This window comes from Sparus aurata, chromosome 15 (assembly GCF_900880675.1).
Source record: "Sparus aurata chromosome 15, fSpaAur1.1, whole genome shotgun sequence".
Taxonomy (NCBI): Eukaryota; Metazoa; Chordata; class Actinopteri; order Spariformes; family Sparidae; genus Sparus; species Sparus aurata.
In genome coordinates this window covers 307,781-333,808 of record NC_044201.1, presented here as the reverse complement: position 1 = coordinate 333,808, position 26,028 = coordinate 307,781, and the positions used below count along the sequence as shown (strand labels likewise).

The following is a 26,028-nucleotide window of genomic DNA, read 5'->3' as shown; positions in this document are numbered from 1 at the left end:
GATACACAAGAAAAATCCGTGAGCAGAGGAGAGATCCGAGAGCAGAACTTGACCTGTGAGCAGCAAGGCCGGATTATCCATAGACTGGACTGGGCAAGTGCCCAGGGGCACCAACCATTTACAGCCAGTGGGGGGGCACCTCATGATACAAGCTTTAAAAATGTTTTACTTAAATGTTTATATTATTCACTGGAAATTGTTGAAAGACCATACGTTACTCGTTTATGAATATCAATTTCATAAAAATAACAACAATAATAATAAATCAGGATTACATGACCCCATCACTCGTGTCTCCCCCCCACAATCGGTCAGAGTTGGGTTGGTCCACAAAGCAGGAAGAAGAACTGCGGTCACTAGCAGGTGCAGTGCTGACGAAACCGAAGCTAACTGTGGAGACGATACCAGATGCACAGTTACCACACACGGGCTTGTGGCGTGTCAAGTGTCCGGCGTGTGGTTCCGTTTGCAGCTTTTTCGGACCGGCACTGCCTCCGTCTCCGTGTCTGCTGCTGCTACGGTAGTTGCCTCCGCTGCTGCACCTTGAGCCGACTGCCGCGGCCCCTTTCCCATTCATGTATTCTGCCCTCAGCTCCTCTGCCCGTTGCTGCAGGACTTTCCTCCGGGCTCTCCTGCTGCTGCTGCTCTTTGAATAAGATGCAGAAATTGATCCCAGCCAGGTCGAGGATGTTATACAAGACCGCCACTGGCCATCTTCCTCTGACGGAGTACGCCCTCGCCTTCTGGTCCGGGACGTCCTCGCCGTACTCGGTGTAGTTGTAGTAAATCACAGACTCTGGTTTTGTCTTCGCCCCACTAAAGCTGCCCACACCTGTGCAGGTGCTCAGGATGCAGACATTCTTCCTCGGATTTCCCTGCTACACAGTCAGAGTCGCATCACCACACTTTAGTGTTGAACAGCTCGTCGTGCTGTTTCACGGAGGGGTTTTTGTCTGCCCATGGTGCCAACCAGGCTATAATACAACTATATAGTGACTCACTTACAAGTTAATTCACAAAGAAGCACAGCTGGAGACCGCTAATAGAGTTAGAGAAGAGAGACAATGAAAATAGCAAACTCTGCGAAATGATGTGTGGCCAATATGACCGCTTATGGCCGAAATAGGTAAAACATTTTTCTTTTGTGTAATTTATATAAAAACTGTTCTAAATTGAAATACAGTCACTTTAAGGAAAAGTCATTTAACAGCAGTATTGCATTTTTTCGTTCAACAAAGTTATTGCATATAAATTTGAATCTTGGCTGTTCTAGTGCTGGCTACTTTTCGAGGTTCTTGGTGCTTTAGCAATATTGTTGTTGTGGCATTCATGCCAATGAAGCGAATTTGAATAAAATTGAATTAATAAACCTTTAGATTCTTGCCTATAGACTGGTAAGTGTTGTGTTTACAAAAGAGAAATATATCCAGATTTCTTCAAATCTGTATTGCCAATGGGAATTTAAATTTAAATGTCAGGCGATGTTTTCCTCACGAATTTTTTTATTTTTTTTTTCAAGCTAGTTATCTCCCTCTGTCAACCACAATCTGTCTCCTCTGTCAATAAACTCTATTCAGCTCTGTTAAATAACAGGTATTAAAACCCTTAGGTAACGTTGGGTTGGAGAAAACCCCTCCGACCTAAAGTTACCAAACTAATTTCTAAACTACAGCTTATCATTTGAATGTTGGCTAGGGTCGATATATTAAACTTTAGATTAATTCTGAAACACATATACAACCAAAACAGCCCAAAATTCATTTTCTTCATGTAAGACCACTTCTAGGATCGGGCTGCTGCTTCCGACTCATTTGGATGTAACATATTCACACAGGTAGTGATGCGCAGCATGCGGACAGCGGTGAGAGAGAGAGATGATCCTCATTAACAAAAAGCATTTTGCTTATGCAAAGAAATAAATCTGTTTAAGCTAGATATTTATATGCCACAAAACAATATTGAGTGAGAAAGAGAGATATAATCCATTACGTGATAGTGGAGCGGAGAGTCAGCAGGATTTTGCACCCACAGTCAGTAGTATTAGTAGGTGTATAGGCAAACAAACAAGCGACAACCACTAAGATCATTATTCATTGTACTATTACATTTGTGGAAAGTTATTACAATACAGACGTTTATGTCCCCACAAACGTGATAGTTATTACGTTTGTGGGAAATTGTGTGTTACATTTACAGTAGGCAGCGGCTAATACGCTTTTGGAAAATGTATTACATTTGTGGGTTTATTACATTAAATGATGCTGATTTTTATTACGTTTGCAGTCATTATTACTTTGGCGGGCGTTTGACGTGGGGGGGGGGCACTTGAGGTATAGTGCCCAGGGGCACCAAATGGGGTTAATACGGGCCTGGTGAGCAGGTGTGTGTTCTGAGCGTGTGCACTTTAGATCTGAGCGCACAGAGGGCACATTTGAATGCGAGCGAAATTTTTGTGTGCAAGAAGGAGAAATGTGAACACGGGCATGTGATTTTTGAGTTCAAGCTGACATTTTGAAAGAGAGCAGAAGAAATTTAAATGCAAGAACAAAATGTGAGCATGAGGAGAAAAAATCTGAGCACGCGAAAGAGCTGTGTCACTGAAAAGGAATGAAATCATGCTCTCAAACTGAAAATCTATGCTCTTGATTAATGACATGATTTAACTTCCATAAAAGTGAACTACAGAAGTACTGAGAGCTGAACACATTGACGTTAAAAAACTCTTTCTCTCAGGTTTCTTACACAGACATGAGTTGAGTATGGATTTGAAGGAGAGACGGGTGCTTGTTACTCCAGAGCAGGTCCATTGCTGGTGTGGCTCAGCTCAACACGGTGCAGCAACTAGTGGTGAAAAAGCGGTATATATGTGCCCCCTAACTCTAATCCTTACCCAAAACTGTGAGTTGATACCTAGATCTTTAATCTAACCCCAAATGTATATCCAAGTGCCAAATGACCTAGTTCAGCTCAAAGTGGAGTATTTGTTTGTGTAGAACAAACGTTTGCAGGTCATTATAACAAACCTGACAAATAATGCTTCGGCTGCCAAAGAAAACAACGGCTCTCTGAAATAGTCTTATCCTCTGGATAGAAGCTTTATCTGGCAGTATGGCTGGACAGCATGTGATACTGAGTGTGAGAGGTGACATACAGAACATAGTTTTACTCATTCAGACAACCAGACCATGGTCTTCTATGCCTTTGAGACAGGGGTTAAGGACTGGTATATAGGAAAGTATATACAAAAGTCAAGAGCAGATCTAACCGTAAAACAACTCTTCATACAGAATCATTCATTTAAAATGGCTTAAAATGGCTGACCCATTCACTTTCTGCAGTGAAGCTGTAGCAGGCTCACATGAATGGGGAGGAGAGAAGATAACAAGAACAATACAGGCAGAATACAGAGAACTGCAGGTGTGTGCTGAAGTGGAAGTGGAGATCCTTTCAGGCTAAGACTGATTATATACTGTGCGTTTTAATAATGCTAATGGTTGTGACATGAGAGGCACTTCTCACATACTCTCTTAAGTGCCTTGCGTGTACTTGTAATGACATTGCTTGATTTTTTTTTCCCAATTACAGTGAACAAGCTCGAGTTTTTATGGTTTGTTAAGAAGTTGCTGCTGGCATTACTTTATGGAGGACCAAACCTGACATAAGTATAAATAAATAAATAAATAAATAAATGCATACATAAATAAATACATAAATACATAAATAAATGTATAAATAAATAAATAAATGCATAAATAAATAAATGCATAAATACATGAACAAATAAATAAATGCTGAAATAAATGTATAAATAAATAAATAAAAGTATAAATAAAAGAATAAATGCTTTTTATTTATTTCTACATTTCTGTTCACCTACATGTATTTATTTCTGTATTTCTGTTCACCTACATTTATTTATTTCTGTATTTCTGTATTTCTGTTCACCTACATACATTTATTTCTGTATTTCTGTGTCCCTATGTAAATGAGGAGGTAGGAGGTCCTAACCTCAGTCAAGAGCATGATTGGTTACAGGAGTGTGCTCGATGAGGGTCTACTACTTCTGCCTTACTAGCAGCGCTGATTCCTGTACACTGTACAGGAATGTTGCTGGCTACCAGCAAGCCCGCTCAGCTAACTGTTAGCTGCAGTTGTTGACATTTGTTCATGTAGCTCTGGTTTAGTTATGAATTTGACTGGCGTTCATTTTAACTTGCGAGGGTCCCAGGTGTGCTGGTGGTGTGGTTTGAGAATCCCGTCTGGAGAGAGAGGGATCCTCAGCCATGTCCGGCCAGGAAAAACATTCTGCTCATCGCTCCAAGTCATGTATATGTGTATTCTAGACGAGCGCTACAGAGCACAAATCGTCCAAAAGTGCATGTTGTCGGTCTCATATCTGTACTCTCAAATAACTCATGGCTGGAACAGGCTGAGGCATTTGTTCACGCCGAGCGGCTCGAGAGCGGCGTGGAGACCCCTTTTAGCTCTTATGTTAGCTGTTAGCTGCTCGCTGTAGCGTAGCGTCCAGGTTACCTTGTGACACCGGTTACCATCGGGCATTTTTCATTCCGCACTGTTCAAATGGTCGCATAAAGCCATCGTTCCGAGCCGCATACATCGTTATTAAGTTAAAGCTAGGTCAGTGTGAAACTGTACACTGTCATACAGCCTGCTGGTCAAACAGTCTGCAGAGTACGTTGACATCCAGCCCGAGCTCAGCGTGAGGTCAATCAGCTGTGGCAAATCGTGAGACGTCCAGATCAACCTGTGATACAAACACCAGTAGCGACAATGGTTCATAGGAAAGCCCAGACATGTATCTCACTCTCGGCGGTAACATGTGTCGACAGTTAACCTGGACGCTACGCTCTTAGCGCTACAGCGAGCAGCTAAAAGCTAACAGCTAATTGCTAACAGCGGTGTCCACGCCGTTCTCGAGCCGCTCGGCGTGAACAAATGCTTAATACTGTTCCACACATGAGTTGTTTAAGAGTACAGAGATTCACGACAAAGATATGAGACCGACAACATGCACTTTTGGACGATTTGTGCTCTGAAGCGCTCGTCTAGCAGTGGTTTGCAAGTCGCAGCCCCGGCTTCTCCGTGTGGATAGAAGTGTTCCAGCCACGTCAAAACCAATACACATATACATGACTTGGAGCGATGAGCAGAATGTTTTTCCTGGTTAGCAGACATGGCTCTCCAGACAGGATTCTCAAACCACACCACCAGCACATCTGGGACCCTCGTAAGTTAAAATGAACGCCAGTTAACCTGTCACACTGGTCGAGGCCATTATGTTAACTGGAGCGGTTTTACAACGTTACAGAGAGCGAGGCTTGAGATCAGGAATCGTTTGCTTTTGTCTGGCTCTCCGATTTGACCAATCATGCTCTTGACTGAGGTTAGGACCTCCTACCTCCTCATTTACATATGGACACAGATATACAGAAATAAATATATGTTGGTGAACAGAAATACAGAAATAAATAAATGTTAGTGAACAGAAATACAGAAATAAATACATGTAGGTGAACAGAAATGTAGAAATAAATAAAAGGCATTTATTCTTTTATTTATACTTTTATTTATTCATTTATACATTTATTTCAGCATTAATTTATTTATTCATTAATTGATGCATTTATTTATTTATTTCAGCATTTATTTATGTATTTATTTATACATTTATTTATTTATTTATCTATTTATACTTATGTCAGGTTTGGTCCTCCATATTACTTCACATTCTAATACTTCTCCCATTGTTCATCAGCATCAGATTATATTAATAAACTTTTTAAAAAACAAGCTCTATGCAACTTTGTGAGTTTATTGCTCCAGAGGCTCAAGGCTTTGTCCACAGCTGCCTCCTCCAGAGCTCACCAGCTCCAGCAGCTGTCTGCCGGTTAACGCCAATTCAACTCATTAATCCAAAACACTGACGTCTGTCCCTTCACTACGGTCTGTTAGTCCAATTAACAGCACAGAGAGACATCTCATTCTGCTGTGAAGTTTGGCATTTTAGCTTGGGCTCTCATGAGGATTAACTCCCTTTTTGGAGACAGCCTTAAGTGGCCATTAGAAGAAGTGCACGTTTTTGGTAATGCAACATTAGCTTCATTTGAAGCTTCAATGATTAGACATCATGAACCTGCCAAAAACACAAAACAGTGGAAAGCAGCATGGAGGCCAGTGACAATGTTATGGTGCTTACTTTTTATTGCCTTTGGGCCAGTTGTTCAAAACATTTAATCTGGATCAAAATTTTCTGGATTTGGAAATCCCATTTTTTGCTATTCAGGATCAGGTAATCCGTTTTACTTTTATGCCAGTTTTTCAAAGCAACATTGGATTGGATCACCCTGATCCAGATACACAGTTTTCAAGATTACCAAATCCTGATTACCAGTGCTCTAAATGGGACAACATATCACAATGTGGGCTACCAGCTATATAAAGAACAACAGGTAGAAGAGCCAACATGATGTCACTGTAAGGGTTTTCTATTTTGAGACAAAACACAAAAATAACATTAACATCCACTTCCAATTATAATTTCTTATGACCCCTCATCTGAGCCACAACAAATACAAAACAAATATAAATTAACAAATACAACGTGGATATTCTAAAAACGTCTTAAATAAAAAATTAAAAAAGGCTAAATGTCCAATAGTTACCAAAATAAAGAATGTTCAAGGTTCTTCTTCATCTGAGGAGGAGAGACCAGCATTTTCAAGCCCTGCTTTTAGGAGGCGGATCTGAAGTTTCACTTTAGTTTGCTGCAGTTTGGTCAGCTTGATCTGTTCCTCTGCTTGGAGTATCTGTGCTTCTGCTCTTTTGGTTTCTCATTTGAGAAGTGATTCATAGGCATCATCATTATTATTTGGCAAAGGACGCTTCAAGCCTCTTTTCTGAGCTCCTGTGACTGTTGGCTCTACCAGTGAGGATCCAGGTTGTTCTTCAGAAATAGTGCTGAGATCCAGGATGAATGTTTCCTCTGCATTAGGAGGAACTGGCTCACTTTCCTCTACAATCGTAGGCTCACCATCCCTACAACACCTTGAATCCCGTGTAGAGCTTTAGAGTTCTCACCTCCAATAATGTCCAGAACTGTGTATTCACCTTTCTTAAAGGGTTTGTTGCCTGTTTAGGTGTTTTTTTTTGCTTCAGCAAGGTCCTTCGTTGCTCTGGCCCTCAGATTCTTCAATCTAAATTTCACTTGCTCCAAGGTCCCATTCTGGCCAGACATTCTGCATTCACATTCTGGGTGATTTCAACCCAAATGTCTTTCTTCCTTTTGTTAGTCACCAATCCACCCGCAACAGAGCTTCCTACTATTGAGACATAATGGCATTTAACACCCTCCAGCAATGCATAGGTTTCTGCAACAGTGAAATTAGGTCCTTTTGAGTCCATGGTTCCACCTCATCTGTTGTAGTGAACTTAGTATTTATAGGCCTTGGGCATGATGACTGGCTGACCTCATCATCACAAACTGTGTAGTGAAGTGGCCAGGGTCTGTTCATGATGCACGTATCCTGAGAGAGAGTGCTTTATACAGAGAGCTCCAAACCAACCGACCGGCTGGCATAATATTAGGAGACAGTTCCTATCCACTCCTACCATGGCTGATGACTCCTTTTCTTGCAGCAAACACACCTGAGCAGGCACACTTCAACACTGCTCATTGCAAAACAAGATGTGCAATTGAGCGTTTAAATGGAGTTCTGAAGAGACGCTATGCATGCCTTAACTACTTGCGAGTGGAACCACAGGGAGCATGCAACATAATACTTGCGTTTATTGTCCTGCACAACATTGCTACCAGGCGCAATGTCTCTCTCTGTGATGATGTTTATGATGCACCTGAGCCTGTTGAAGAACCAGACTAACCTCTGGCATTCTGTCAAAATGAGGGACTGACTGGACGTGTATTGTTAGAAATGATTTTTGACAGGTTCATCTCTGATGATTGTTTCTTTAAAATTAATATACAGTGATGAATGACAGAAACATTTTATATATTATTTTTGTTTGTTATTGAAATCTGTTTGTGGGGATTGTTTCACGGTTTCATTGTTTTCACAAGATCATTTTTATGTTATTTTTACTTTACTATACTGAAAGGCTTATTTGGTAGTCTATGTCTACTTTATTTACTTTATCACTGTAACAGTTAAACAAGTCAAGTGCAAAATATAAATAAAAGTATATTGTGCACTAAATGATACAAATGTATTATTTGACCAATTTTAAAGTTTTACTACATTTTCTTCCTGAAACCCACCTTGAAATCCTACTCCCTGTTGGGATCAGGATAATCCTGTTTTTTTGGATCAAAGATATCCAAATCCTACTGAAACGTTTTGAACAAGGCAAACTGAAGGTTTGATCCAGATTAAAACTAGGAATCGGATTCCGTGATCTAATATGATTTCAGAATCCTTCTTTCCCTTTTGAACAACCCATTTTCAAGATTTGATCCAATCCAATAACCAAAATCCGATCAGATTACCTTTGAACAAAAGGCCCTTTGAGTTGAGTGTCTCTTTCAAACTGTCCAAGTGCTGCTTTAACAGAGATGGAGGAAACACAAACACAAACATCCTTAACTTCAATGGAAGTTATAGCATTGCACCACAAACGGGGCGAGCAGCAACGTGTCAACCCAAATGTGATGATTACACCACCACCAATCAGAGCTGGAGCTGATAAACACCTGTGACAACTGCAGCTCACGACTGACATGTCTACAGATCATTGGACGCCACAATGAAGCAGACTGTACCCATTGTGGCTGTGTGAAAGGGCTTTTGGTGTCAGCTCTGAGAGCACTGACAGCTTAAAGAGAACATTTTATTGCACAGTGTTTTGGATGTGTGATGAATGGAGTGGAATATGTTTCATGTGAGTGTCCAGTTGTCTGCCTGAACCAGCTCACAGGCTTTGCTACATTATAATTGTCTCATAAGCCCGTTCTGGCCAAACCCTAATAGGGCCATGTGGTGATTGCTTATACACAACATACCCAGACTGTTGATATGAGGCCCACTCAGCCGTAAGCAATGTGTCCACTGATTCATGTCCATCCACTTAAAGCAACACTTGAGTTAAACATATTTTTAGACCTATTGCTTTGTTTCATGGTCATGATAAACATTTGAGAGACAACAGACTGTGTGGCATTTTGAGGCCTGAAGTGTCTCACAATCTGTAGCTCTTCTTTTAGCAACTTATAAAGTTCATTTTTCACAGGCTGCTAACAAACATGTCAGGCTCAAGTAATACTCAGTGTCCTTCAAGTGACAGACAATACATGTGTGTCTGAGTGTCATGTCCCAGAATTACAACATAGCTATGTTTTGAGAACTTCATGGAGGTTATATATTTATATTGTCTTGTAGAGTATCAGATATCATTGTGCAAACCCGGTGCATAGATTGGGAATAGGCACAAAGTTACTGGGTCAATTTTGACTTCACATATTGGTTCTTGTATCTATTTCCATAGATTATCTACTTCCTCAAATCAAATGTATTTTCCTGTGATTGGACAACATCAGTTTGTCTATCTAGGGGTCAGAGTATTGCACTCTCAGTCACCTGGCGCTGTTAATAATCAAAAGCATTGCAGCCATGTGAACAAAGTGTGCACTTAGTTCTGAGTGGCAGGCACCAGGTGGGCACAGACAGGGTGCAAGGTCTGCTAAAGTGAACAGACACAAGTCCAGAAATGTTATCAATGTAATTACCAGAGTGACATTTTCAAGTCATATCTTAAGATGTTTGATTTAACGAAGAATGCATTGTAATTCTTCCTTCATTCTATTTAAATGCAGGTTTAGTCACGTTCACCTACTTCTTTCCTCACTGTTTCCTGGAAGTTACAGTGACAGGCAAGCAAAGTAAGCACACTGTTACCTTGATTAACCAACAGAATTCTCTGGTTTGAACATTGGTGTAAACATTTGGAATAATGTACTTATACAAGTCTACATAATGTAAAACAAAGGTTGAGTCATTTTTTGACATTTGATGCTCACATGTAACATATTATATATTTAACTAATGTTCATGCCTGATCATTTTGAAAGAGCAGTGGCCAGTGGGGAAACTCCGTCACTCAACTGACCGATGGTGTGTCTGTTTCCTCTATCACTCACTCAGCACTGACTGTTGTATTTAAAGTTCTGGCTGCAGTCCAGCCAAAAAAAGGAGACAACATTGCTTTGAGCTTGCTGGACAGTTGGCTGACACGTAACTTGACTCCCTTTCTAGCCACTGCAGAATACAGGAAGACACAAGAAGCTGTAAAAGGGCCAGACCATCTGGACACTCTGAGTTGAAAGACTTCCACACCTGTGGTGGCTGAAGAATCTGAAGCTGCAGGCAAACCACCACCTTAACAGGCAATCAGGGATCATCCCACAGACACTTACCAGCCGGTTAAAACACTAGCATCCTATTGACATGGTGACAGGCCCCTCACCCATGTTCTCACAGAGCTGTCACAGGTGTGCACACACACACACACACACACGCACACACACACACACACACACACACACCCTGCAGGCTTGGACCCTGCAGTTTTCTGTAAAGTGGTCGCTTGTAGCTGCTAGTGTCCTAAACCTCACTGCAGCTGAAACTGGTAAATACCAACAAAACAGTCAGTGCTTCCTTAACCCCACCAAAGTGGTGAAGTTTTCACCTGTGTCCTTATGTTAGTCGGTTGGTTGGTTTGTCAGTTGTCAGTTGGAGAGTGGCAGATTCTTAATTGGTGTTTTAAAATCAATAAGTTGTAACTGTGACCAGCAAGTAACTGCAATTAAAGGATCAGAAGGACGCTGAAATGACAAAATCATAATGCCACCTTGTTAAAAGCCTGAATGCAAACTTTGTCAGGTCTTTCCGCCAGACAACAAGCAGACAACTTTCAAAATGCTTGTTCCCTGAATGGAGTTTGAATTTGATAAGAACTATTCTGTGCTGACATGACTTACCAGGTAGTCCAACTTCCTCGCTTACTTTCCTCCACAGCAGATCCTTGTTTGTCCTGTCTCGGGATTATCTGTATTAGCATTATCGTTACAGCTCTGGGTGTCCACAAATGGCCACGATTAGTGATAATTATCTGCTCCTCCATTGTTGTTCATGACTGTCTGGACATGTCAGTGTGAATGTGAACACTGATAGGCTTTCAAACACAGCATCAAGCGAGTCCTCGCATGAGTTCAATATCTTTAACTCGCTGCAGCATTTGGGCCGTCTGCCACAAATAAGCTTCTATTCATGTCTTTTCATTGACTTTTTTATGTAATCTACATGTGCAAATAATTTGCCTCACATTTTGACTGAATGCCACTTTAAAGCGTAGGCCTAGATCCAGTCAGCTTAACACAGAAAGTGTTCAAAGAGAAAAAATGCTGTTTGTTAACTATGTAGCGCTTTTTTGTAAATAATTCTAGTAATTATTTATTTTTATTTTTTTTCTTATACTTTATTTATCCCCGGGGGGGAAATTGTTTATCAGATATTTCCCATGCTACATGCAAACACACCCGAAATGTGTTCTCTGCATTTAACCCATCACTAGCTGCACATTGTAAGGACACACATATACCCACACACACCCTGCAAGCTAGGAGCAGTGGGCTGCTGTGACAGCGCCCAGGGACCATATGGGGGGGTTTGGTGCCTGACTCAAGGGCACCTCGGCAGTAACCCAGGAAGTGAACTCTCACCTCTTCAGCTACCAGTGGTCAGTGGCTGGACTTGAACCGGCCACCCTCCAGTACCCGAGCCAAGTCTCTACCGACTGAGCTACTGCCGCCCCAAAATATGCCCCCAATTAATACTAATAATGTGAATCTCATAATGATGACTTATTCTCATCAGTACTATTTAAAGGTGAGGCATAACCATGGAAGTCTTGGTACATTTTATTTGTTGAATCATTTGGCTCTCCATGCCAACTTTTTCAGAGGAGCAATAGAAAGCATCCTGACTGGAAACATCACAAACTAGCATGATTCATCACAGCCCAGGACAGGAAGGATCTATAGCGGGTGATTAAAACCACCAGAACATCAGTGGTACCATCAACAGAGCATCAGAGACATCAGTGATGTGAGATCTCTGCACAGACACCAAAGATATTAAGACAACACCCACCCAGCCACAGTCTGTTCAGCCTACTGCCACCTGACAACAGATATGTCTGAAGTGTCTGCTGCGTTTACACCAGACAGTTTTTTTCATGATGCTGTGAGACTCCTGAACTCATCCTCATGACTCCATCAGCAGTTTATGTTTGACTTGATACTTAATTCATCAACAGAAATACCATTTTAGAATCTTGCATTGCATTATGACAGTTAAATTAATCTTTATTAATTAAACATCTATTAATCTTTAATGTTCAGTTTACAGTTTATGTAGCTGTTGTAACTAACCTCTTAAACAACAGCATGTGAACATATTAACGTTTCAGTCATAAAGCTGTAATGTTCTAGAGAGGCCTCACGTAACCCAACTTAATTGATGAACAAAGAATAAAGTAAAATAATGAAATAATCACACAGCAACAAGTCAAACACAACATTGCAACAAAGTGTGGGTGTCGACTGGTGATCGGAATGGTTGGTGAAGATGGTTACTGGCCTTGGCAGTGCTTTAACTGAGCTCCCCACCCACTTCAGCTCTGTCTATTGACGTATACATGCTCTAACCAGATGGTAGAGCAAGAAAGAACATTTTCTCAGTAGACAGAATACAGGAGTCATGATCGACATGTGTGAGTATTCAATAGGCAGTTTTATAGAGTCCACTGAAAGTAATATGAAAACAACCTTTCCTAGTGAGATGTATGGAGCGACACTTGCAGAGTTGCATCTTGCTTTGAGTGGTGATGATGTCAAATTTGAACAAACAGTGTGAGCTGCCACATGCAGCTTCTCAACTGTGTTCAGTGTCCTGTGTCCTTTGCTGTCAAATAAGTCAGTAAGTGAAAGGAAGAAACACGTGGACGGGGAAGTACAGCTTACCTGGGGGACACAGGCAGCTGTGGGGAGCTTCCCTCACCTCCCGTGTCTTTGGTAGTCGCGCTGCAAGCTTCTGCACGAGAGAGAGAACAGAAGATGAATATTAGAGCACTGACATTTTAACATCATGTTGTATTTTTAAATGGCTGACCAAGATGTCTGCAGTGACTTAACTCTACCTTTCACTGTCAGATCTGTGTGCTAGGTATCTCAACAGAAGGGTAACACATGGAGCTGTTCTCTTGGTACCATGCACAACTTCTAATAAAAGAAATGCAAAAATAACTGTTCTAAGGTATAAAGAGCTTAACTGAGCTGAATCAGACTACTTGGAAATGAGGCTTTAAAGACAACACCTGCCTTAGCCATAGCCTGTTCACCCTGCTGCCAACTGACAAAAGACACAGAAGCATCTTCTTCTGCTGTCTACAGAGCTAAGCATCCTCAGCTCATCCTCAAACTGGCACTGTGAATTTTGTATTGTTTGACTTGATTAATATTTATTAATCAACCTGTATAGGCACTCTTTTTTATATTTAGGGAATTAAAACATGTCATTATACAATCTTGTATTGCCAAATGACTATTAGATTCATCCTGACTCTAATAACTCTGTAGTTTCTTAACATTTTACCTTATGTTCCTAAAAAAGAAGTATTTTCCTCAGAATCTTAAAAACTGGTTTTATTGATAACATTCAGCTAATACATGTGCCACTCCACCCCATGTGTGTAAGTAGTTGAATGCTTACTTGTATTGTTAAGCGCTTTGAGTGGTGGTTAGAATAGACAAGGGCTATGTAAGCACAGACGCTTACAAATCACAGATACTACGCGATACCAACCAGTATCTCTACATGTATTTTTTTTTTATGAATTGATTACATAAAAATCTTAATATCGATATGACCTTTAAGACTCTAAGATGTACTGACAACCATGATGACACCAGCAATACTCATTCAAGTCGTATATCCTGGGCAGCTGGACTAGTTCCGGCTTCTTGAAAAAAAATATCTAATACAAAGTATCAACTTTAAATTGGTTAGTGAGAATCAGGAGAGTCAACTCCACACTGTGCAAAGAGAAATAGAGAATAAAGAATCAACTTAAGTTCCACTTACTCACCTGAAGACCATTTCATGTCTGTGCTGGTTGTGAACTTTCACCTTTCACCTTTTAAGCTATGTCCTGTAAATATAGTAGTAACTTATAGCAAACAGACGACAGGGGCATTGTGCACTGTGTGTTGCATACACTTCGCAGTGTATGCAACTTATGGCCCTAATATGACGTGTCTAGAAAAGATTGCTCCCCTTGAAATGTAAACCATGTAAATATAAAGTATTCTATATTCTTTATTGTTTAACTGTTTTGCACGAGGCGTGCCATTCAGTCTTTCTCATATCCAAGTGTGACAACTGACCTATTTAGATCAATAAAAGCATGCATATGAGTTGACCCTGAACAGAATACATAAACATACGAGTACACTCTCCACAGCATAGCAGTCAGTCCGACCGGTGTTGGTTACTAGCAGAGGAATGCCTGCGCGGCCTGTTTAGAGGCCTACAACAGGTGCTGAAAGGGATGTGATGAAGGAACTGTCATTCTAAGGAACCACTGCAGAATTCTGCGTACTGCCTGTTACCTGAGTTATCCTGGTTAATAGCAGTCCATGGCAGTTGAACCAGGGATCAATAAGGGGAAATGTCTGACATTTGCCTGGCCATTTTTGTTGTAAATGGACACACTTATTCCTCCGAACACAGCTGGAGCCAGCTGCCAAAATGGCAAAACACATCTCTCTTTATGTCAATTCATATATGCATTGCTACCGGGAAAATTGTCTGCATATTACCGCAAGTATCCAAATCAGCTGAACCACACATAACTTTATCCTGCCCACTCTCTAGTACAATGTCTGATTGATCTCTTGTGATAATCTTGCATGTCATTGTCTGGCGAATTCACAGTGACCAAGTGGGAGTGTTGATTGAAGACACTGATGACAAAGAGTGTAGCTGCTCCATACTCACTTATTTCCTGCATTTTACTTTCCACTCTTTCACTGATATTACACATATGTCCACATACATATGTCCAAAAACAGTCCTCGTCAGGCAGCCCTTTCAATGTGAAGCACCAAAAATGTTCAAAATAAATCGCACACTTAAACGGTCATTCATTATTTTAACATGTACCTTCTTTTGGGTGGCTAAAACACATCTTGTTGTCACAGCTTTTTAGCAGTACAATGCTCTGCTTCCCTGACGGTGCTACATGTTTCTTCTCCACAGAGATGGAGAGCTGACGGTCATCTACAGGCTGAGGAGAAACCAAATGCAGATCGAATACTGTAGGAACAAGTAAAAATATATCCATGTTCTCCTGGCCGAGTACTTTTTCCTTATGTATGGGGTCTGCTGTAAAGCACACTCTTAAAAATCAGCATCAGTAAAACAGGGTGCCAAAGTTCCAAAGTTAAGTGCTCTCGTCATTCAAAAGTCCCATGCGGAATCAATTGTTAGGCTGCACACTCAGGAATAAATTTCCTTTAACCCACTTTATATTTTTCATGAATATTTCCAGGAATTTATTTGGTTGATACTGGCAGACCCCACCCACAACTGGAAAAGTCTTTAGTAAGACTAATCCAGAGAGCTGTGCAGCCAGAGCTCTCTACAGTCCACTCTGAAGCAACAGATCACACAACATAAACTCTCCAAAGCTCCATAATGGAGATAATGCAGAGAGGGGATGCAGTTCAACTCAAACATGTGTGAGTACACACAAAACTGTGCAGCTCCAACATGTTCAATATTAAATACACGAGTGAATGAAAGATAAATAAATAATTACATAAATCAATTGTGGAAAAAATATAAATGAAACAACAGCTAGTCATGATTGTTGACTCTCCACGCTGTCAGGACAATGACTGTGGTGGAAGAATAAGAAGAACCAAACACTTAAGGAACATGAGAATTAGCTTGAAACATTTCTGCATATAGAATCCGTCTGTCTCACTATCTTGAATGAGAGCAAATGAGGAGCATCTCTTGTTCTACAATTTCCAGATGGATTTATCAATGTTTATCTGTGATGGTCATTTGAGATACCACTGCTAGTGGAAAGAGTGAGTCGCTGTTTCCAGAACTGTGTGTATGATGTATGGTATGGAGTTAAGTAATCAATCTAAGAAAAGACATGTAAATTGCATCAGTGGTGTGAGGATTATTCAAGTGCTTGTTTGACCCATCCTACTGAGGGTTAACTCAACCAATTTGATTATGTCTGCCTGTTGCTAACTGAGCTCGACATCCTCAAAGGGAAGTTCTGTGTGCCACAATTTTCTTGTGACTACTTCCAGCATGATTCATTCATGATGTAGAGTAGCACGGGTGCTCGGTCTGCTTGGGATGAAATGTGATGTGGTTTTGAAATTCTATTTTAATGAGATGACAAATCCTTTTACTATCCTGTACTCTGATTAACATGAAGACCTGGCACTGCTGCTACACACACTTCCTGATATAGTGTTCACAGTCCTGGCCTCCCATACCCTGTTAGACTGTACACTCCAGTACGTGCGAGCATCAGCAACGATACCAGCTTGATTACATTGTTTCTTATTGGAGTGTCCTCACTGGCTGCTAGAAACGTAGCACTGCGCAGAGCGTCGCAACATTCTGAGGCCAACGCCCTGTTTCTATTTTCGCTCGTGTTGAATGAGGAACAGTGGATGAATGGAGTTTAAATGAGGAGTTATCTATAGAATACTATCTCCTGTTACCCCAAAAACTGAAATGGCCAAGGAGCTGAATAATTCTGGTAGGAAAACACACCATCTCTACTGGCTGTTGGCTATATCGAACATTCTTTTCAGTCGTGAAACTTCTAAATAGTACAGTACAAACATGTAGGCTCTTTAAAACACAAAAGGACAAACAGGATGAAAGGCTATCTTAGCAAACCCACCCATCTTTTACTTGAGTGGTTAAGTCTCCAACCTTGTCTCCAATACAGTTGATAGGGTCGTGTTCACATGATGTATCATATTAAACGGACTCAGCGTGGGCAGCTAGAGTCTGCCATTGTGTGGAATCGTCACTCGCATGCACTTAGGACGTAGTGTCTGTTCTGTTCCACAAAGGGAAATTGTTCCACATCTTAAATAATCATAAACAATGAATACAAATTATTTTCCAAACTAACCCATCCTCAACATTACATTGTGTGTTTTTCTTCATTTATCCCGACAGGTTATGTTTTAACATAATTCATCTAATATTTAGTTTTTATCATATATAATATAATATACTAGTTTTTAGTGAGCCCTAAAACTATTTCTCACAATCCCAAAACCACCATGGTTAAATGTCAGCAGCTAGACAGCTTGACTGAGGTCTATGGTAGTCTGGTGCTCCTATTATCAAAATAAGACAATTTTATCATATTTAAAATGCATTTGTGTGCATGATGTACAAAAAAATGCAAACTACAACTGCCTTGCATCCCACAACACCAACACCATAGTCAAATTCGCAGATGATACGACTGTGGTGGGGCTGATCACCAAAGGCAATGAGTCTGACAACAGAGAGGAGGTACAGAGGCTGACAGAGTGGTGCACAGAGAACAATCTCAAACTCAACACCAAAAAAAAAACAAATTAACTCATTATGGACTTCAGGAAGAAGCAGGATGTCCACTCTCCACTGAACATCAACAGGGAGAGGACGGAGAGGGTGGCCAGCTTCAAATACCTGGACACCATCATCTCAGAAGGACCTCACATGGACAGCCAACACCACAGTGCTTGTTAAGTAGATACAACAGTGACTGTACTTTCTAAGACTGCTAAAGAAAGTAAACCTGTCACAACAGCTTTTGGAGTCCTTCTACTGCTGTTCAATTGAGAGTATCCTCACATATGGCATTCTGGTGTGGAATAGTGGCAGCAGATAAAAAGTCCCTGCAGACAGTCATAAAAACTGCCCAGAACATCATAAACCAACAGCTACCTTCCCTGGACGACATCTTCGCCTCCCTTCACAACATCTTAGAGGACTCATTCCACCCTGCCCATTACCTGTTTGAACAGTTGCCCTCCGGTTAACGCTGCAGGTCCATCAAAACACGGACCACAAGATTCATCAACAGTTTCTACCCTAAAAGCCATCACCATCGTCATTACCATCACTCAGAACTAAAAACAAACACCCCAAACACACATCAATACTAATATGCAATAATTTACCTATCCCACGATGCACTTTACATTCATGGAGCATATGATTTGCATATGCTGGCAAGGTATGCATGGCAAATAAGCTGGTATGAATGACAGTATGAGTGAGGACAAATGGATGATGAATGAAAGCATTATCAATTGTATTTTAGGGTATATATTATCTATTTTGTCTATTTTCATTTATGTATTTTTGAGTCCAGTACTTAAGTCCACCTGAAATGTTGTTGTATTTTTGTACAATGACAAATAAAGTCCCTTTATTCTCTCTATTCAAACTACCAACATGAGATCACACCAGCTGACCCATGACCACTCATTAACCATTACTGCATTACTCGACAGAGTTTAAACATTGCCATCATTTCGATCTGAACTGTGAAGATTCTGACAGCATCAAAATCATCATTCATTTTAATCTAAATTGTCTTAAAGTGAAACCCTCACCAAAAAGCAACCAAGGCTTTATTTGTGATTGAATATGAGTCAAAACTTCGTGTAAAAGCATATTTACGACGAAAGAGGCACTTTTAAGATTTACCGTAGTTTCGTTTTCAGGCAAGCTAATTTTCACTGGGGTGCAGGGGCACCTTTACGCTAGCATCAAAATCGCTATTTTTAAAACACTAAGAAGGCTCGACACAACATGAAACTGTGCTCGTAGTATCACCAGGGTCTCGATCTGTGTGACCTAACAGGCAGGCTTGAGGAGCGGTCCACCATTACTCTCCTGCCTGTTAGGTCGCACTCGGGGATCGACACTTTTTGTCTGCCATGACGGCGGCGCGCCGGAGGTGCTACTGCTAACGTGAGTAGTCCGAAAACCCTCAGAGTTTTTAATTCTGTGTACACGAACAATCTTCTCAATGCTCGTGTTCATGTGTAGAGACCCTGGTGAGTGTGCTGTTTGCATGTCTGATTAGCACATGGGTCATTCTTTCTACCAGAAATACTTTCTACAAAGAAATAAAAAAACACACACACACACAGCATGTGTGTGTGTGTGAGTGTGTGTGTGTGTGCGTGTGTGTTGAAAAAACATGTCACCCAGTGCATCAATGTAGCTCACTGATCGACAGACAGATAGAAACCCTCTACACAGCCTCATCATTGGCACAGTAACTGTGAACCAAACTGACTAGAAGCATCACTCACTGAGCCAATGAATTCTGCTGTGATCCAAATTTGACTGGAATAATAACAGGACCAAGTCTGAGCTGCTCCAATGGGGGACATTGTCTATAACAGAGGAAACTGGACGTCATTGAGGGATACAGGGAGGTGGATCCTGGACTGTGTTGGGTGAAAGTATCAAAGCGGTATACAAAAGGCCACATCTGTGCTTGTGCCCATTAATAATGACTATTCATACACACAGTGCTAAACAAAGAGACAGACTGCATCGCCTCAGGCCGTCTGGAAATGAAGACGCAGAGATCCTGTTCACTGGGTCCCACGGAGGAGCTCCAGAGCCAGGCACTCAGAGAGGACTCTATCAACAGCACCCCTGATTGTCCTTACATACAGTACATCAACCGGCCTGCAGTCTGTTTGTTAACACAGATAAAGGAGCACAACATCTGACTTTCTTCTATCATCTCAACTTCTGTGTGTCTTGTATTTGTGTTGTCTTCTCATTGGCAGATAATGAAAACAAAGCCAATCTTATCTGATTAGATTTGATAGGCCGGATGATCTCATGTCATTGTGCTAAGAAAGAGCAGGAGTGTGGACGTGGTTTGCTTAGCTGTATGAAGAGTGGAAGCAGGGGTAAACAGCTAGGCTGGCTCTGCTCAAAAGTTCAAACATACACCTTCTAACACCTCAAAGCTCCTCAAGTGTTGTTTGTGTTGTGATATATTGTTTGAAATAAAACAAAAATGGGCCTAAATTAACATTAAAGCTAGGGTCTGTAATGTTGTTCAGAAACACATTTTGTTATACTGGGTGAAATGATCCTGCCAACCTGAGAGTAGTCAATACATTATGTATTCAGAAAAAGGAACGAAAATAATCGGACCTCTGTGGCAGCTGCAGGACTGAGAAAAAGCTGACCAATCTGTGCCATCCGGCCCGGATAGCACGGATTGGTCAGATGCCTTCATGTCTCGTTCTGTATGGAGCTAAATCGGGGTCAAATGTTTTGTACTTGAAAAAGTAAAATTTTAAACAGAAATTTCAAGTTTTGATCTTAAATTTTGAAAAATATATCAACATATTCAAAATAAAAATACAGTTTCAAATCTTTTTTCCGTTTCAGATCTTGCTTTTTCAGTTTCAGATCTTCTTTTTCAGTTTCAGATCTTGCTTTTTCAGTTTCAGAGTTTTGACCCTGATCTAGAGTGGGGGGCATGGCATCAACTGAGAGGGGCGTGGCATCAAGACAGACAGAATATGTCCTCCTTGCCACACACCCAATCCTTGTCATGCGTGAGAGCACTCCAACAGGGTCAACACGATACATGGAGTTAGACACTCTCTTCCACTGGATACGGTGGCCCATGCCCTGCAGGATTCCCTTCATCATTCTTAGTCCAACGTGTGGTGCCCTGCCTTTTACAGACCTCCCCAAATTGTCCAGTTCATCATCTGTAATGTTACTGTAGAACTGTTTAATGGAAAGGCCATTTTCATGCATGCGCTGTTTTACTGTGCTTTCAGATACCCCCAGAACTTTGGCAATAGATGACACTGGTAGAGACATTTCTATCAGGCTCTGTAGTTGTTGTGGAGACACGTCATATTTCGGCCGTCCCATTTCTCCTTGCAACAACATAGGCACCTGACTGGGGGTTAGATTTGAGTTGTCCTCCATATTGACAAGAGTTGTCAGTTCAGTTAAAGCATCGATCACATCCTGTGGCATCTCAATCTGGCAGGACAGTGACCTTAAAAGGACCATCTCCTGGTTGACGACTAACTTTAGGTACTGCACATCAAGTGGCAATCTCTGCATGACCTGTGAAACCTTGGTCAGCAGTCTCTGGAGAAATTCTCTTTTCAGTTTATCCTGGAGTAAACAACATAACTTTATATTCTTATACCAGCTTCGTGTGTGTGTGTGTGTGTGTGTGTGTGTGTGTCTAGACGTCAATGCTCTGCTTATGTATTACAGGCGAGATAACAGAGGCAGAAAAATAAATAATAGGCTAAACAAAAGAAGAATTAAGCTTGATGCTAACAAATAAGAACCCTACTGTAGCAACAGTTGCTATATTAACAGTAAAAGAACACTGGCAACACTACAGAACAAAAACCACACAACGACGTCTCATTTTGATATTTATCACGATGTCCCAACCTTACTTTTCTCACCTGTGTGCTGGGTCCAGCAGGTGAGCCCACAGAACCGGACGCCATTGCCAGCGGACACTGTGAGGCATTCACAGTGCTACGTGGAAATCGGACATTTTAGTACTTAAAGTGTGGGTGTCTGTGTGCACAATCTGGCGTAATTTTGTCGCTCCTGTACTACAACTGGTCCTCAGTACTGCCTAAAACAGCTTCCACATCTCACATCTAAACAGCCTTGGAAATTAAAACACTTTTAGCTGTGCAGGATATTCGTGCATGGTGTGCAAATGGAAGGTTGTCACCGACAGCAGTTTCACGTGGCGTAGCTGAATCGTTTTAGATCCTACGTTCCCTGAAGGCAACATGACAGGGGGAGGTCTGTAGCCTTTTGGTTGAGCTGTCTGTCATGATGCCACGCCCCTCTCAGTTGATGCCACGCCCCCCCACGCTAGATCAGGGTCAAAACTCTGAAACTGAAAAAGCAAGATCTGAAACTGAAAAAAGATTTGAAACTGTAAAAAAAAAGATTTGAAACTGTAAAAAAAAACTAAGATCTGAATCTGAAAAGATAAAACATGCAACTGAAAGAAATAGGATCCCAATATCAAAACATATGAAAGTGAAAAATGAAAATAAATGATTTATTCAAAAGAATTACCAGAGTTGATCATAATTATTTTTAACCTGAAAAAACTTTTTGTACATTTATTTTTATTTTGAATATGTTGATATATTTTTCAAAATTCAAGATCAAAACTTGACATTTCTGTTTCAAAATTACTTTTTCAAGTACAAAACATTTGACCCCGATTTAGCTCCATAAAAGAAAGCCTGAGGCAGAAAAGGCTGCAACGAAAAAGGCTCTGGATAAAGAGAGAAGCTGGACCGAGTCAACATCGGTGCGGCGTTTGAGCGGTGGAGACAACTGGGGCATGTGAAGGGCTTGAAAAGTGATGCAGAGGTTGCTCTCTTTCTGTTGGACAGGTAATTATTTGTTTTGTTTCGGGGGGATTTGTTATTTTTATGAAATATGTGAGGTTTGCCAACTTGGCTATGTTTGTAGCTCGTATTAGCCCAATGCTAACGTTAGCTTCTTTGTGTGTTGTTTTTAGCCATGAGAATGGCTAATGAGTCAGCCCAATTTCCACCGGATAGGGGTCCGCTGCGTTGCGACTCCAATCCGGTTTTGCTCCGCCTTCCGGCAATCCCAACCGGTTGTGGTTTGAGTCCACCACAGCGCAGTACGGCCTCACGATGTGTGCCGGTGTCAACATGGAGTGTTTTATTTTGAAAAGTAACCGGATGTAGTTTGTTATTTTGGCGCTTGACTTCCTGTCCAAAATGAAAGAGGATCAGAAGCCCAACTTAGGCTGTATGGAGTCAGAGGTGCTGGGCAGACAGAGACACTGTTCACAGGGGAACTGTTCGTATTGGTTGAGGCTGGAGGGTTCAGGACACTTAGCCTGACCTCAGTACTTCTGCCTGGCTGTAGCCCTGAATGCATCCATTCCTCAAATCATTGATCTTCTCATCTTACAAGAATGTGGGTACTTACCAAAATGTTGAACTTTCACATTTTCACAATATACATTGTCTCCCAAACATATCTTAGGAAATGTGATAAATTGATACTACTCTATAAATATCGCTGAGTGCGATACTGACATCCTTCCTGGCTGATGGCACCCTGTGCTCTGTCTTCTCTTGGTGAGTGCATTATACTTGGCCTAGTGAAAGGGCCCATAGCGGAAGGGGTGGTGGGTGGTAAAAGTTGGACCAAAGCAAATGGAGAGAGGGAAAACAGAGCCTCTGTGGGACTTCAATCAATCAATGTGGAGGAACTTGTTAGTGTAGCTATGGAAGTGGTCAATGAAAGGGCAGCACACAGGGCAATTACAAGAGCAGCAGATGTGAAAGGCCAGGGAGAGCTCCTCACATGCTATCACAGACGCACACATGGTAGTAAGAACACTTGGACAAATTGCTTGGTAATGGACTGATTCACAGATGTGCACGCACATTTATGTCCAACTCTGTCTTTGACTAAACAACATCCTGCTACCTCTTTCTAATAAAGCACCCATTATAAAGTCTTTAAAAGAAGTAGGCTACATGGAGGCTGAAATAAAAGTCCACCCCAAAAGTAAAATCTAGTCATCATCCTTCACAGCAAGAGCGTTGCAACATTCTCCTGAACAGCTGAACTAGCTGGAGACTTGATTTAAAACAGAAGAAATAACTCTTACTGTGGCTGTGTTAGGCTACTTCATCTGCCATGTGAGCTTTTTTGAGTGAACTTATCCTTTAATGATTAAAGAGCTTTTGGTAATGACTCCATTAATAGGAACAAGTTCTGGAGTTGCAAGGGTGTAAAGAAAAGTCCTTCTGGTTGGTGTGGAGGGGCAACGTCTAATTACCACTTCAAACTTAGAAGAAGTTTAGGTTTCCCATGAGTTGAAAGGAACTACTTAAGTTTGATCAAGCAGGTTGACACATAAATAGTAATTAAGCCTATTACTTCATAACACTGTGGCTACTGAAGATGTTAACAGCTCCTTCGCATCCCAGACAAGATGAAACAAGTGATAACGGCATGAGAAGAACTGAGCATGTGGCTCCTTCTCTCCTGTCATCATCACAGCACTGAGGAGGTTACATACTCTGAACAACGACTGACTTCAGTTTACTGCTGTTGCTGAATTATATAGATTGAGTGTGTCTGTGAGGCGCTCACCTCCTCCAGGATGTGGTCCAGTCGGCCCAGGATAACGGGCTCCACCTGCTCCACAGACAACATCCACGCGTCCCGCTGCTGCTGCTGCTGCTGCTCCAGACTTAATATCCTGGACTGTAACTCCGATGTCCGCACAAAAACCACAACGCAAAAACCAACGCACAGAAGAGCCACGGCGGTGCAGATCGTTGCGCTACACAGATCTCTCCAATGTCTCCACAGCGGCTGCTGCTCCTCGCCCCGAATCCTCCTCGCCTCACCTGGCATACCAGGGACCACCCACTTCTGATCCTCTTTCATTTCAGAAAAGTCACTCTGCTGGGAAATCCCAATATTCATCAGGTGAAGAGCTGCAGAAGAAGAATCCCGACGACCAGCAGCTTTCGAGCTGGCCTCTCTAAAGGGACCAAAGTTTAGCAGAAGTATCTTTTCTCCTTCAGACTGTCTCTACACCACCCTGCTGCTGCACTAGAGGAGCAGCTACATAAAAGCTAAAAGAATAGAAGACATGCAGAAGTTGCTGTCAGTCAGTGAGTGCTGGTCCTGCTTCACAGGGACGGACTGTGATTCCTCTTCGTCGCGCTCCGTCTGTCCCGGTCGCTGCTTCTACTCTGAGCGCTCTGTGACTGTGCCGCAGGTCAGCCGTCAGTGCGCGTCTGTGAAACCCGAGCACGCGTCTCCCCTGTGCACAGCTCTGGATGCCAGGAACTGCGCTCACAGTGCATGCTCCTCCTCTCAAAGGTTTTAGGTTATATGCCGGGGCGGGATTCGTGGCGGTGTTGCTGCCTCTTTGATCCGCGTACTTTGTGACGGATATTTTTAGGGTGCGCAAAGCCAGGACACTGAGTCTCATAGCTAGTGAACTGGAGGCCTGCTGGCAGTACAGCTCAGGTCCACACCAAAACAAGAGGATCTGCCGGATTGGAGTCACATTCAGGCTGAACCTGTTGGGGCTGCTGGAAGGAACATCGGTCTCATGTCCATTAGACTAAAGCTAATGCTAATGCTAAGCCTGCTTCCTGTTTTTGATTTTGGTGACGTTTGTAAAATGATCCTCAAACTTCTCTCCTAGTCAGACCTGAAGTAGAGTATAAAAGTCATTATAGTTAGTTATCCCCCTATTTACACTAACTCAGCGTATTAATTAATGAGGAACAAGTGCTTTGCTTATACAACTACTTCAACTCAAATAACTTCCAAGTTTAGGGCTTAAAAAACTTACTATATATTACTCATTTGAAATCTCATTGGCTGCATGATGCATCAGTCATCTGGAGGTTGGTGAGCTGAGAAGGAAGAAGAGAGATTTGGGCCACCTTTCATCAATCTGTGGCTGCTGTAGTCTCTAGGTTTAGGCTCAGAAACTACCAGTAAAAGCATGGAAAAGCATCCACAATCGCATTTTTGTTTTTTACCATTTAATCACCTCATGCTGCCTTCACTGGAATGGAACATCAGAGTATCAGTTATTCATTTTCGCAAAGGAACTAGTGGAAGGTTCTAGCATCCAGAAACACGATTTAACACTATTCCATTTAAGTGCCTTCTTTTTTACAAACAATGCAATGTTGTAATAACACAAAACTCGTGGGTTTGTTTTTTCCTTTTCTTATTTGCAACGGAGCAACATATCAGCTAAATGGCACAAACCAGAAAAAAACACAGCCAGTATTTTTATGAATACCTCAACTATATATCA

The 26,028-nt window shown here is 41.6% G+C and overlaps 1 protein-coding gene across 5 annotated transcripts in view; it reads right to left on the bottom strand.

The window, feature by feature from the left end:
* Window positions 1-25,031, bottom strand: part of col13a1 (collagen, type XIII, alpha 1) — a 150,445-nt gene extending 125,414 nt beyond the window's left edge. For 4 of the 5 annotated variants that reach the window (XM_030442339.1, XM_030442340.1, XM_030442341.1 and 1 more), the window contains exons 1-2: window positions 24,330-25,031; window positions 13,052-13,121 (exon numbers count right to left, since the gene is read on the bottom strand). In XM_030442339.1, coding sequence (XP_030298199.1) covers window positions 13,052-13,121; window positions 24,330-24,668 — 409 coding nt within the window. In that variant the 5' untranslated portion in view covers window positions 24,669-25,031. The remainder of the gene's footprint in view (window positions 1-13,051; window positions 13,122-24,329) is intronic. The other variant, XM_030442343.1, reaches the window with a different exon arrangement.
* Between the last annotated feature and the right edge of the window lie 997 nt (window positions 25,032-26,028).